The 15,883-nt window shown below is 39.7% G+C and overlaps 1 protein-coding gene across 3 annotated transcripts in view; it reads left to right on the plus strand.

The window, feature by feature from the left end:
* The window catches only part of DNAH6 (dynein axonemal heavy chain 6), a 228,579-nt gene that overhangs the window by 114,825 nt on the left and 97,871 nt on the right, over positions 1-15,883 (plus strand). For all 3 annotated transcript variants that reach the window (XM_032352623.1, XM_032352621.1, XM_032352622.1), the window contains exon 46: positions 4,133-4,364. In XM_032352623.1, coding sequence (XP_032208514.1) covers positions 4,133-4,364 — 232 coding nt within the window. The remainder of the gene's footprint in view (positions 1-4,132; positions 4,365-15,883) is intronic.

A 15,883-nucleotide genomic window follows, 5' to 3' on the forward strand; every position in this document is an offset into this window, starting at 1 on the left:
ATCCTGCCTGAATATCTACAGTCCTTGGGGCATACACCACTTTATTTTTTTCAAATTTTAATTCCAGTATAATTAACATATAGGGTTGTATAAGTTTTGGGTGTTCAGTACAGTGATTCAACAATTCTGTACAGTACTCAGTGCTCATCATGACAAGTGCCCTCTTTGCCACCCATCCCCTGCCCCTCTGGTAACCATCAGTTTGTTCTCCACAGTTAAGAGTCTGTTTTGTTTTGTTTTTTTAATTTTTAATTTTTAAAATTTCTTTTCAGTGTACCAGAATTCATTGTTTATGTACCACACCCAGTGCTCCATGCAGTACGTGCCCTCCATAATACGCACCACCAGGTTCACCCACCTTCCCACCCCCTGCCTTTTCAAAGCCCTCAGATTGTTTTTCAGAGTCCATAGTCTCTCATGGTTCACCTCCCCTTCCAATTTCCCTCAACTCTCTTCTCCTCTCCATTTCCCCATGTCCTCCTTGTTATTTGTTATGCTCCACAAATAAGTGAAACCATATGATAATTGACTCTCTCTGCTTGACTTATTTCACTCAGCATAATCTCTCCCAGTCCCGTCCATGTTGATACAAAAGTTGGGTATATTCATCCTTTCTGATGGAGACATAATACTCCATAGTGTATATGGACCACATCTTCCTTATCCATTCGTCCATTGAAGGGCATCTTGGTTCTTTCCACAGTTTGGTGACTGTGGCCATTGCTGCTATGAACAGTGGGGTACAGATAGCCCTTCTTTTCACTACATCTGTATCTTTGGGGCAAATACCCAGTAGTGCAATTGCCGGGTCATAGGGAAGCTCTATTTTTAATTTCTTAAGGAATCTCTATACTGTTTTCCAAAGTGGCTGTACCAACTTGCATTCCCACCAACAGTGTAAGAGGGTTCCCCTTTCTCCACATCCTCTCCAACACAGGTTGCTTACTGTCTTATTAATTTTGGCCATTCTAACTGGTGTAAGGTAGTATCTTAATGTGGTTTTGATTTGGATCTCCCTGATGGCTAGTGATGATGAACATTTTTTCATGTGTCTGATAGCCATTTGTATGTCTTCATTGGAGAAGTGTCTGTTCATGTCTTCTGCCCATTTTTTGACATGATTATCTGTTTTGTGTGTGTTGAGTTTGAGAAGTTCTTTATAGATCCTGGATATCAGGACCTTTATAGATCCTGGACATCAGTACTGTTATTTGCAAATATCTTCTCTCATTCCATGGGTTGCCTCTTTGTTTTGTTGACTGTTTCCTTTGCTGGGGAGTCTGGCTTTTTGTCTCCTTTTCCCCCCTTTGCTCAATTTGTTTTGTTTCTTAAATTCCACATATGAGGGAAATCATAAGATGCACCACTTTTTAAAGTGCATCTGTATACTGTTGGACAATTCCAGGTATTAAAATGACACTGCAAGGATGATGCCAGATCTGCTCCCTGTGATATCTGGTATCTGCCCCATCCTGTGAGGCAGTGACAGTAACAGCACTCAGCATGAACATAAAACCATGATGTGGAGTATCTCTTTTAACCGTGATAATGCCTCTCTGTGCCTCAATATCCCAATCTCTCTACAAATAAGGCTCAGAGAATGTTCCAGCAGCCATATTCAGTGACTGTGACACTTGGTAGCTTTATGAGTTCGTGATCTCACGGTTCGCAGTGGTTCTGTCTTGGGGTCTTAGTGCAGTTAAAGTAAGACGGCAGCTGGAGTGCCTGGTACACCTCTGCCTTGGTGCGCACTGCCCAGGTCCTTTCAGCAAGGCAGTGGCAAGTCCAGGCTTCTCCCATGGCTCCAGGCTCCCAGGTCTGTGCACTGAGAGCCATGGTAGAAGCCAAATGGCCTCTCACAACTGAACCTAGCATCACTTCTACCACACTCCATTCATCAGAGGAGTGACATAGGCCCATCCTGTTCCCAAGGGGTCAGAGACTCTATCTCCTGATAGGATTAAAGAGCTAGTAGGACCAGAAATAGTACTGCAGCCATTTTTGAATAGGACAGTGTACCACAGAGAGAGTTGGTAAATTGTCCAAAGTCCCCTAGCTAGTGAGTCACAGGCAGAGAATCGCATCCAGCTCTTTGACTCTAACTCAGCTGCAAATGCCGCCACCCAAAATGGATCTACTTTTTGCATTACAGCTCTCCAAATATTTGACAATCATGACCAGGCTCTTTTCAGCTTTGTGTTCTCCATGCAGAATTAACCCAGATCTTCTGCTGTTGCCTCTTAAGGGTTATTTTCAGCCTCAATATACGAAGCACTTGATAATTTCTCCATGTTCCATTTAAAGTGGGACACCCAGTCCGGATAAGGTATTCTGAGCAATCCACAGTGTGAAGTGTGTGCGAGGACAGATCTCCTGTGGTCTGCTAACACAGCGAGACTATAATGACTTTGTTTTTTTCCCCTGTCAACTACACTTTAGTGTTGCATCATGTTACGTTTGGCTGTTAAATCCTAGGACTTCTTTTTCTGTAAACCATAAGCAATCAGGTCTTTTACCTTTCCTATACTCCTGCTGTTTAATTAACTCTAATTCAAAAATTTATTTTTTGTCAACACTCCAGTGTAATATGGCAGTTTGTCCCTGGGTTGTCGAGATACCGTTTGCTCCTCATCTGTTCCCCCCACCAGCACACTAACACCCTACCTCCTAGCAATGGTTATCCTGTAGCTCACACAGGCTATATGCCTGCAAAGAAAAAATAACAGCAGTACTCAGTCTGAGAAACTTCCTGGAGAATAGACCAGACCATAGGCAAAGTCAGCTTAATTTTATTTATAATCTTTCTGGCTTTTGTGAAAGAAAATCAACAGGCTATGCAAGGGATTGCTTAAAATATTACAGGAAGAAATTAATAGCCATTTGTAGAATGGAGGAGATTTGATTTTCAGAGAAACAAAGGGCAGCCATGTGAATAATGACGTAGACATCTTTTTCTAAAGAGGATCAGTAGTTAGGAATTAGAGTAAACAAATCTCTGCTTGTAAGAGTTTTTAAATACCTACTGCTGCATAGCAATGAAAAGGGCTTCATTATGCGCATGAGTTATAGAACAATTACAGTAATTTAGCAGATATTTTATTTCCATTTGTTGGTGACATTTTAGACTTTTTTTTTTTTTTTTTTTTTTTTTTTTGGTATAGGATAAGTGGCTAAAAGCCTTCTCAACTCAGAAAAAAAATTCGTTTTTTACTGTAGAGCCTGTGTTTTCAAAAAGGCAATTTGCTCCAGGCTGTTTCTACTCATTACATATGCCCAAAGTTGTCACCGTACTTCCAGGATGGTAAAACAGATCTCTTTGAAAATCTAAGCCACTAATTAGGACAGCCATCTCTTGCCTACTACAGTAGAGAAGATGTAACCTTGAAGGATTTCTAAAGGAGGGAGTCTTCTCTCTGTGGATATGTAAGTTGACAGAAAGAAGAACACGGGAGGCTGAATGGACAAGTTATTTGTTTCCAATAATCTAAGATGAAAATAATCAAATTACTGTGAGATACATGAAACAAGGAAAGGGTAACATATAAAGTGCAAGATTTTTATAATAGTTAATATTTCATCCACTGTCAAACATGTGCACATTATGGAGAACAATAGCAAAACATTATTACATATCCCTTTACCTCTCAATTTTATACCTACCTGGTGACTGAAGAGAAACAAACAATGATCTGACGTGTCTTCTGTTAGATGTGCACTGTATTAGAGACGTAACAGTGGAAATCGTGCGTAAATCATCTGTTTGCTTACTCTATGGGAGGTTGGCAAAGGATCCTAGGAAAGGAGCCAACAAACTTCTTTTATAAATGGCCAGGTAATAAGCATTTTAGACTCTGCAGTCTAGACTCAGTTCTGCCATTGAAACACAAAAGCAGGGCGCCTGGGTGGTTCAGTCAGTTAAGGGTCTGCCTTTGGCTCTGGTTGTGATCCCAGGGTCCTGTGATCGAGCACCGCATCAGGCTCCCTGCTCAGTGAGGAGTCTGCTTCTCCCTCTCCCTCTATTCCACTTTCCCTTGTTCTCTTTCTCTCTCTCTCCCTAATAAATAAAATCTTTAAAAAAAAATAAACAAAAAAAAAGAAACATAAAGGTCTTCCTCTACTCTGCTGCCTGCAGGATAGCCCGCATGATCCGTCAGGAAAGAGGCAACGCCCTGCTCGTTGGAGTAGGTGGCACAGGAAAGCAGTCTCTCACAAGACTCGCAGCTCACATATGTGGTTACAAATGTTTGCAAATTGAACTTAGCCGGGGATATAATTACGACAGTTTTCACGAAGACCTGAGGAAGTTGTACAGACTGGCTGGCATAGATGACAAGAATATGGTATTTCTCTTCACAGACACGCAGGTGATGTTTAAACAGCTAAAGTACAAGTGTCATGATCGCATGTGCTCTGAATGGTGTGTACGCTGTAGTTCAAGGAACTGTTCCCTCGGATGGCCGCTGTCCTTGACCTTGTAAAAGACTTTCATTCTCCATTTTCACTATTTTACCAACCCCTATGTTACCCTTTAAATTCTGAGTAAGTAAATATGGTCAAAGATTAAGGGGATGAGAGAGATTTGAACTTTTCTTTGAGAAGGATATAGATATTAGAAAGTAATGAATTATTTCTATAGCAGTAAATATAAGGAAGTTATTCCCTAATTGAAATTAGTTAGGGAAATATGCCTTGCACAAGAAAAGGAAAATAACAATGGCTGTTTTAAGGTTAAATTAACTTTAAAATTAAAATAGGATTACATGATTACATCTATGTCTACAGGAATCAATTTAACTGATCATGAGTTTGTTCTAAAGAAGAAAATTTCCTACATTGACTATACTGGGCATTTTAACATTAGGGAAAATTAACCTTTATAGAAATTGGGCAAGAATAAAAAAGTGATCTGATGCATAAATATTTTAAATTATTCGAAATTAAGTACCAGCGTAAAATAGGAAAATATTTTTAACATCTGTGACATACACGGAATTTATATCTGAATATAAAATATTTTTGACAAGGGTGCCTGCCTGGGTGGCTCAGTTGGTTAAGCAACTGCCTTTCACCCAGGTCATGATCCTAGAGTCTCAGGATCTAGTCCCACATCAGGCTCCTGCTCGACGGGGTGTCTGCTTCTCCCTCTGACCTCTCCCCTCTCATGCTCTCTCCTCTCATTCTATCTCTCAAATAAATAGATAAAATCTTTGAAAAAAAAAAAAACATTTTTGACAAATGGGAAAGGACCCATACCCTAATGTATATACACCACCAGCTCTGCCCACCACCAGCAATTGAGTGGAGAGTAAAGCAAACAGAAACATTATCCACAGAGCAAAGCCAGTGGCCCCATTCAGAATGGACACTTGGGGTATAGGTTGGCTTGAGTCAAGACCACAAAAAGAGAGGCTTTCTGGCCTACAGTCACCTTCTGGCCACCCTACAGCCTTGCTTGGGGAGTCAAGAGCCAGTTCTTTTGTTCCACCCTGGCAGAGAAACTAATTTGTGACTCCAGTCATTGCTGAACACAGCTTTTAGCTTATGTGACCAGGGAACCTAACCAGAATACACAACAAGCTGTGTAGCCCATCTGATAGCCCTGCTCCCTGTCTGCAAAGCCAAACCAGTGGCTTCATCTGGCCAGAGAATTCAGTGTGTGGTTTTGCTCAGTTTAGGTCCCCAAACAATGAGCCATGCAGGCCTTGGGTCCCACTCCTCTGCCCCACCAGAATAGGGAAGCTAATTCATAGCCTTATCTCCTACTGAGTATAGTACCCAGTCCCAGCCATCTAGGAAGCCAGACAAGAGAATCTAGGCAACTACACAGCCCACCCTACAGCCCTGCTTGGGGAGAGAACCAAGTGAGCAGTTCTATCCAACTCTTCTCAGACAGCAGCACTCCACCCCCAACCTTAGAGCTTGGGCAGTGGCCTCAACCCCTAAAAAGACCCTGACAGCAAATCCCATCTGCTTAAGGATTGCTGACATGTCCAGAAACCCAAACTCAGCAGACTGGTGAAGAACTGTATCTGCCACAGCGAACCTGTGAAGTCTGGAAGAGGAGACCGCTTGCTCAAATGTGCAGACACCAGGAGGAGTCAAGATGGCGGAGAAGTAGCAAGCTGAGACTACTTCAGCTACCAGGAGATCAGCTAGATAGCTTATCTAAAGATTGCAAACACCTGCAAAACCATCGGCAGATAGAAGAGAAGAAGAACAGCAATTCTGGAAACAGAAAAACAACCACTTTCTGAAAGGTAGGACTGGCGGAGACGTGAATCCAAAGCGACGGGAAGATAGACCCCGGGGGGAGGGGCCGGCTCCCGGCGAGTGGCGGAGCAACGGCGCACAAAATCAGGACTTTTAAAATTCTGTTCCGCTGAGGGACATCGCTCCAGAGGCTAAACCGGGGCGAAGCCCACACGGGGTCAGCATGGCTTCAGGTCCCGCAGGGTCACAGAAGGATCGGGGGTGTCTGAGTGTCGCAGAGCTTGCGGGTATTGGAACGGGAAAGCCGGCTACAGAGACAGAGCCGACAGTAAGCTCACAGCTCAGTGTTACCTTGAACCGGTCACAGGCTCGGTGACCTCGGAGCACGGCCGGAGGTCAGGCCGAGAGAGTAACTGGGCGCTGTTCTCTGAGGGCGCAATGAGGAGTGGGGCCCCTGGGCTCTCGGCTCCTCTGGGCCGGAGACCAGGAGGCCGCCATTTGTATTCCCGTCCTCCGGAACTCTACGGAAAGCACCCAGGGAACAAAAGCTCCTGAAAGCAAACCTGAGCGGATTACTCAGCCCGACCCCTGGTAAGGGCGGTGCAATTCCGCCTGGGGCAAAGACACTTGAGAATCACTACACCAGGCCCCTCCCCCAGAAGATCAACAAGAAATCCAGCCCAGACCAAGTTCACCTACCAAGGAGTGCAGTTTCAATACCAAGGAGAGCAGCAGAATTCCAGAGGAGGAGAAAGCAAAGCACGGAACTTATGGCTTTCTCCCTGTGATTTTTTTTTTAGTCTTGCAGTTAATTTAATATTTTTTCTTTTTCATTTTTTGTTTCTTTTTCTCGCCTTCTGGTAAAATTTTTTTTTAACTTTTACCCTTTTCTTTTTTAACTTTTTTTAACTAGTTTATCTAATATATATTTTTTTTCTTTTTTATATTTTTCTTCATTCGTTTTCTTTTTTTAAAATTTTTTTCTTTTCTTTTTTTTTTCTTTTTCTTTTTTTTTTTCTTTCTTCCTTTTTGAACCTTTTTTTTATCATCGTTCTCCCCCCTCACGATTTGGGATCTCTTCTGATTTGGTTAAATCATATTTTCCTGGGGTTATTGCCACCCTTTTAGTATTTTACTTGCTCCTTCATATACTCTTATCTGGACAAAATGACAAGACAGAAAAATTCACCCCAAAAAAGAGAACAAGAGGCAGTACCTAAGGCTAGGGACCTAATCAATACAGATATTGGTAATATGTCAGATCTAGAGTTCAGAATGACAATTCTCAAGGTTCTAGCCGGGCTCGAAAAAGGCATGGAAGATATTAGAGAAACCCTCTCGGGAGATATAAAAGCCCTTTCTGGAGAAATAAAAGAACTAAACTCTAACCAAGTGGAAATCAAAAAAGCTATTAATGAGGTGCAATCAAAAATGGAGGCTCTCACTGCTAGGATAAATGAGGCAGAAGAAAGAATTAGCGATATAGAAGACCAAATGACAGAGAATAAAGAAGCTGAGCAAAAGAGGGACAAACAGCTACTGGACCACGAGGGGAGAATTCGAGAGATAAGTGACACCATAAGACAAAACAACATTAGAATAATTGCGATTCCAGAAGAAGAAGAAAGAGAGAGGGGAGCAGAAGGTATACTGGAGAGAATTATTGGGGAGAATTTCCCCAATATGGCAAAGGCAATGAGCATCAAAATTCAGGAGGTTAAGAGAACGCCTCTCAAAATCAATAAGAATAGGCCCACACCCCGTCACCTAATAGTAAAATTTACAAGTCTCAGTGACAAAGAGAAAATCCTGAAAGAAGCCCGGGAAAAGAAGTCTGTAACATACAATGGTAAAAATATTAGATTGGCAGCTGACTTATCCACAGAGACCTGGCAGGTCAGAAAGAGCTGGCCTGATATTTTCAGAGCACTAAACGAGAAAAACATGCAGCCAAGAATACTATATCCAGCTAGGCTATCATTGAAAATAGAAGGAGAGATTAAAAGCTTCCAGGACAAACAAAAACTGAAAGAATTTGCAAACACCAAACCAGCTCTACAGGAAATCTTGAAAGGGGTCCTCTAAGCAAAGAGAGAGCCTACAAGTGGTAGATCAGAAAGGAACAGAGACCATATACAGTAACAGTCACCTTACAGGCAATACAATGGCACTAAATTCATATCTCTCAATAGTTACCCTGAATGTTAATGGGCTAAATGCCCCTGTCAAAAGACACAGGGTATCAGAATGGATAAAAAAACAAAACCCATCTATATGTTGCCTCTAAGAAACTCATTTTAAGCCCGAAGACACCTCCAGATTTAAAGTGAGGGGGTGGAAAAGAATTTACCATGCTAATGGACATCAGAAGAAAGCAGGAGTGGCAATCCTTATATCAGATCAATTAGATTTTAAGCCAAAGACTATAATAAGAGATGAGGAGGGACACTATATCATACTCAAAGGGTCTGTCCAACAAGAAGATCTAACAATTTTAAATATCTATGCCCCCAACGTGGGAGCAGCCAACTATATAAACCAATTGATAACAAAATCAAAGAAACACATCAACAATAATACAATAATAGTAGGGGACTTTAACACTCCCCTCACTGAAATGGACAGATCATCCAAGCAAAAGATCAGCAAGGAAATAAAGGCCTTAAACGACACACTGGACCAGATGGACATGACAGATATATTTAGAACATTTCATCCCAAAGCAACAGAATACACATTCTTCTCTAGTGCACATGGAACATTCTCCAGAATAGATCACATCCTCGGTCCTAAATCAGGACTCAACCGGTATCAAAAGATTGGGATCATTCCCTGCATATTTTCAGACCACAATGCTCTAAACCTAGAACTCAACCACAAAAGGAAGTTTGGAAAGAACCCAAATACATGGAGACTAAACAGCATCCTTCTAAAGAATGAATGGGTCAACCGGGAAATTAAAGAAGAATTGAAAAAAATCATGGAAACAAATGATAATGAAAATACAACGGTTCAAAATCTGTGGGACACAACAAAGGCAGTCCTGAGAGGAAAATATATAGTGGTACAAGCCTTCCTCAAGAAACAAGAAAGGTCTCAGGTACACAACCTAACCCTACACCTAAAGGAGCAGAAGAAAGAACAAGAAAGAAACCCTAAGCCCAGCAGGAGAAGAGAAATCATAAAGATCAGAGCAGAAATCAATGAAATAGAAACCAAAAAAACAATAGAACAAATCAACGAAACTAGGAGCTGGTTCTTTGAAAGAATTAATAAAATTGATAAACCCCTGGCCCGACTTATCAAAAAGAAAAGAGAAAGGACCCAAATAAATAAAATCATGAATGAAAGAGGAGAGATCACAACTAACACCAAAGAAATACAAACTATTATAAGAACATACTATGAGCAACTCTACGCCAACAAATTTGACAATCTGGAAGAAATGGATGCATTCCTAGAAACATATAAACTACCACAACTGAACCAGGAAGAAATAGAAAGCCTGAACAGACCCATAACCAGTAAGGAGATTGAAACAGTCATTAAAAATCTCCAAACAAACAAAAGCCCAGGGCCAGATGGCTTCCCGGGGGAATTCTACCAAACATTTAAAGAAGAACTAATTCCTATTCTCCTGAAACTGTTCCAAAAAATAGAAATGGAAGGAAAACTTCCAAACTCATTTTATGAGGCCAGCATCACCTTGATCCCAAAACCAGACAAGGATCCCATCAAAAAAGAGAGCTATAGACCAATATCCTTGATGAACACAGATGCGAAAATTCTCAACAAAATACTAGCCAGTAGGATTCAACAGTACATTAAAAGGATTATTCACCACGACCAAGTGGGATTTATTCCAGAGCTGCAAGGTTGGTTCAACATCCGCAAATCAGTCAATGTGATACAACACATCAATAAAAGAAAGAACAAGAACCATATGATACTCTCAATAGATGCTGAAAAAGCATTTGACAAAGTACAGCATCCCTTCCTGATCAAAACTCTTCAAAGTGTAGGGATAGAGGGCACATACCTCAATATCATCAAAGCCATCTATGAAAAACCCACCGCAAATATCATTCTCAATGGAGAAAAACTGAAAGCTTTTCTGCTAAGGTCAGGAACACGGCAGGGATGTCCATTATCACCACTGCTATTCAACATAGTACTAGAGGTCCTAGCCTCAGCAATCAGACAACAAAAGGAAATTAAAGGCATCCAAATCGGCAAAGAAGAAGTCAAATTATCACTCTTCGCAGATGATATGATACTATATGTGGAAAACCCAAAAGACTCCACTCCAAAACTGCTAGAACTTGTACAGGAATTCAGTAAAGTGTCAGGATATAAAATCAATGCACAGAAATCAGTTGCATTTCTCTACACCAACAACAAGACAGAAGAAAGAGAAATTAAAGAGTCCATACCATTTACAATTGCACCCAAAACCATAAGATACCTAGGAATAAACCTAACCAAAGAGGCACAGAATCTATACTCAGAAAACTATAAAGTACTCATGAAAGAAATTGAGGAAGACACAAAGAAATGGAAAAATGTTCCATGCTCCTGGATTGGAAGAATAAATATTGTGAAAATGTCTATGCTACCTAAAGCAATCTACACATTTAATGCAATTCCTATCAAAGTACCATCCATCTTTTTCAAAGAAATGGAACAAATAATTCTAAAATTTATATGGAACCAGAAAAGACCTTGGATAGCCAAAGGGATATTGAAAAAGAAAGCCAAAGTTGGTGGCATCACAATTCCGGACTTCAAGCTCTATTACAAAGCTGTCATCATCAAGACAGCATGGTACTGGCACAAAAACAGACACATAGATCAATGGAACAGAATAGAGAGCCCAGAAATAGACCCTCAACTCTATGGTCAACTAATCTTCGACAAAGCAGGAAAGAATGTCCAAGGGAAAAAAGACAGCCTCTTCAATAAATGGTGCAGGGAAAATTGGACAGCCACATGCAAAAAAATGAAATTGGACCATTTCCTTACACCACACACAAAAATAGACTCAAAATGGATGAAGGACCTCAATGTGAGAAAGGAATCCATCAAAATCCTTGAGGAGAACACAGGCAGCAACCTCTTCGACCTCAGCCACAGCAACATCTTCCTAGGAACAACGCCAAAGGCAAGGGAAGCAAGGGCAAAAATGAACTATTGGGATTTCATCAAGATCAAAAGCTTTTGCACAGCAAAGGAAACAGTTAACAAAATCAAAAGACAGCTGACAGAATGGGAGAAGATATTTGCAAACGACATATCAGATAAAGGACTAGTGTCCAGAATGTATAAAGAACTTAGCAAACTCAACACCCAAAGAACAAATAATCCAATCAAGAAATGGGCAGAGGACATGAACAGACATTTCTGCAAAGAAGACGTCCAGATGGCCAACAGACACATGAAAAAGTGCTCCATATCACTCGGCATCAGGGAAATACAAATCAAAACCACAATGAGATATCACCTCACACCAGTCAGAATGGCTAAAATCAACAAGTCAGGAAATGACAGATGCTGGCGAGGATGCGGAGAAAGGGGAACCCTCCTACACTGTTGGTGGGAATGCAAGATGGTGCAGCCACTCTGGAAAACAGCATGGAGGTTCCTCAAAATGTTGAAAATAGAACTGCCCTATGACCCAGCAATTGCACTATTGGGTATTTACCCTAAAGATACAAACGTAGTGATCCAAAGGGGCACGTGCACCCAAATATTTATAGCAGCAATGTCCACAATAGCCAGACTATGGAAAGAACCTAGATGTCCATCAACAGATGAATGGATCAAGAAGATGTGGTATATATACACAATGGAATACTATGCAGCCATCAAAAGAAATGAAATCTTGCCATTTGCGACAACATGGATGGAACTAGAGCGTATCATGCTTAGTGAAATAAGTCAAGCAGAGAAAGACAACTATCATATGATCTCCCTGATATGAGGAAGTGGTGATGCAACATGGGGGCTTAAGTGGGTAGAAGAAGAATCAATGAAACAAGATGGAATTGGGAGGGAGACAAACCATAAGTGACTCTTAATCTCACAAAACAAACTGAGGGTTGCTAGGGGGAGGGGGGTTGGGAGAAGGGGGTGGGATTATGGACATTGGGGACGGTATGTGCTTTGGTGAGTGCTGTGAAGTGTGTAAACCTGGTGATTCACAGACCTGTACACCTGGGGATAAAAATATATGTTTATAAAAAATAAAAAATTTTAAAAAAAAGAAGATGTGGTATATATACACAATGGAATACTATGCAGCCATCAAAAGAAATGAAATCTTGCCATTTGCGACAACATGGATGGAACTAGAGCGTATCATGCTTAGTGAAATAAGTCAAGCAGAGAAAGACAACTATCATATGATCTCCCTGATATGAGGAAGTGGTGATGCAACATGGGGGCTTAAGTGGGTAGAAGAAGAATCAATGAAACAAGATGGAATTGGGAGGGAGACAAACCATAAGTGACTCTTAATCTCACAAAACAAACTGAGGGTTGCTAGGGGGAGGGGGGTTGGGAGAAGGGGGTGGGATTATGGACATTGGGGAGGGTATGTGCTTTGGTGAGTGCTGTGAAGTGTGTAAACCTGGTGATTCACAGACCTGTACCCCTGGGGATAAAAATATGTTTATAAAAAATAAAAAATTAAAAAAAAATGTGTAGACACCAGTGGAAGGCATCAAAGATCATGAAAAATCAGGGACGCATGACACCCACCAAAGAAAATGAACAAAGCCCCAATAACTGGCCCTAAATAAATGGAAATCTATGAACTGTGAAAGAATTCAGAATAATCCTCTTAAAGAAATGTAGTGAACTCTAAGAACACACAGACAGCTAAACAAAATTGGAAAAACAATGGATGAGTAGAATAAGAAGATCAACAAAGAAAAGGAAATCATTAAACAAACAAAAAAGCCAAACAGCTGAAATATACAATGACTGAACTGAAAAATTCAATGGAGACCTTCAAAAGCAGACTGGATCATGCAGAAGACAGAATCAGTCACTTAAGAGACAGGACATTTGAAATTATCCAGTCAGAGGAGCAAAGAGAAAGAAGAATGAAAACCCTACAGAACTTACAGGACAAAACGAAAAGAAACAGTGTCTGAATTATGAGAATTCCAGAAGAAGAAAAAGAAGAAGGAACCAAAAATATATTTAAAGCAATAATGGATGTAAACCTAACAAATCTGGAGAGAGAAAAGGACATCCAGATCCATGAGGCTCAAATAGGTTGAAGCTGAATGGAGCTACACTGAGACATGTTATAATTAAATATATAAAGAACTCATGCAACTCAATAGCAAAAAAAAAGTTCAGCTTAAAAAAATGGGCAGAGAATCTAAATAGACAGTTTTCCAAGGAAGACATGCACATGACCAACAGGTACATGAAAAAATACTCAACATCAATAATCATCAGGGAAGTGTAAATCAAAACTACAATGAAGTATTACCTCACATAATTATATGCCAACAAATTGGATAACTGGAAGAAATAAATAAAATCCTAGAAACCTAGATGGTAGCCTACTGTGGCTACCATCAAAAAGACAAGGGACAGCAAGCATTGGCAAGCACGTGGAAAAACAGGAACCATGTGGACTGTTGTTGAGAATGTAGATTGGTGCAGCCACTATGGAAAATATTATGGAGGTTCCTCCAACACTTAAAAGTAGAACTACCATATGATTCAGCAATCTCACTTCTGAATCTAGAGCCAAAGGAAATGAAAACAGGATCTCAAAGAGATGTCTGAACTCCCATGTTTATTGCAGTATTATTTGTAATAGCCAAAATATGAAACAACCTAAGTGTCCATCAATAGTTGAGTGGATAGAGAAGATATGGCATGTACATATACACACACACACATACATATATATAAGTATATACACACATACACATAATAGAGTATCATTCAGCCCCGAGAAAGAAAGAAATCCTCCTATTTACACAACATGGATGAACTTTGAGGACATTATACTAAAAGAAATAGTCAACAGAGATGACCTATATGTGTCACATATATGTAGTCACCTGTATGTGGATCTAAAAGAAGCCAAACTCATGGAAACAGAAAGAATAATGGTGACCAGGGGTTGAAGGTTGGGGAAAATGGTGAGATGTTGGTCAAAGGGTACAAACTTCCAGTCATAAGATGAATAAAGTTCTAAGGATCTAATCTACAGCATGGTGACTGTAGTTAACAACACTGTATTATATCCTTTAATTTTACAAAGAGAGTAAATCTAAAATGTTCTCACCACACACACACACACACACACACATACACACACACACAAAAGAAATGGTAATTATGTGATGTGATGGAAGTGTTAGCTAATACCATGTACTAATCATGTTGCAATATATAAGTGGAGCAAATTAATACATTGTACACCTGAAATTTATACAATGTTATGTGTCAATTATATCTCAATAAAGCTGGAAAATAAATACAAATACAGTCTTTTTTAAGTGAAAAGGAAAAGACAAGCACATCAATAAAAGAAATTTAAAAATGTAATAAGAGTGCCTAGGTGGCTCAGTAGGTTAAGCCTCTGCCTTCAGCTCAGGTCATGATCTCAGTGTCCTGGGATTGAGTCCCACATCGGGTTCTCTGCTCAGCAGGGAGCCTGCTTCCTCCTCTCTCTCTGCCTGCCTCTCTGCCTACTTGTGATCTCTCTCTGTCAAATAAATAAATAAATAACATCTTTTTAAAAAAATAAATAAGTAAAAATAAAAATATAATAAAATGTGAACAGGACGTTCCAAAAACAAAACAAAATAAAACAAGGGCTTTAAACACCTGAAGAAATGTTCAGCCTCACTAGTAACCAAAGAAATTTCAATGAAGATAAATATCAGGGGTTGGCCTTGCACACTGACAAAGGTTAAAAATCATAAGATGCAGTGTTGACAAAGGCATCAGGAAATAGGCCTTGCATAGCCCTCAATTGTGAATTAGCAAAATCATCTGGAAGGTAATTGGCTATATGCAGTTAAAACCCTTAAATTTCTCTTACTTATAATTACAGCTGCATACAAAGTTGTATGTATAAGAAAAACTAATGCATTATTTTAAAATAACAGTTAATTTAAAATATGAGAGGGTGGCACAAGTAAATTATAGTATAATTATATAATAGGACAGTTTGTAAAAAATTTTAAATTACTTTGTGGAAGTACACATTAATTAATGTGAAAAGTGTTTATGATGTGTTGTTACATCATAACATATGCAAATCATCTACCATACAGGTTCTTTGGTTTGATATGTAACTAAACAGATATGTTGTATGTACAACATGTCTGGGTCCTGGGATTTTTGAGTGATTTTTTTTATTTTCTTAATTTTGTTTAGCTGTAGTTTCTTATTTTGAAATGAAGATATTTCTTACTGAAGTTTAATGTTGCTTTTATAAGCAAGTTATATTAAAAAGGCTCTTAGTGTTAAAGCTCCAAAGATCAAATCAGAATGTCTTGCTCCCCTTTATGCAAACAAAAGGTTATCATACCCTGTTGAAAACCCCAATCAATCTCAAATGTTCTATGTTACTGGAGACCAAATATAGCCATAATAACTAAAATTAATGTGTGCATGTATGTACATATGTATAAAA

This window comes from Mustela erminea, chromosome 7 (assembly GCF_009829155.1).
Source record: "Mustela erminea isolate mMusErm1 chromosome 7, mMusErm1.Pri, whole genome shotgun sequence".
Lineage (NCBI taxonomy): Eukaryota > Metazoa > Chordata > Mammalia > Carnivora > Mustelidae > Mustela > Mustela erminea.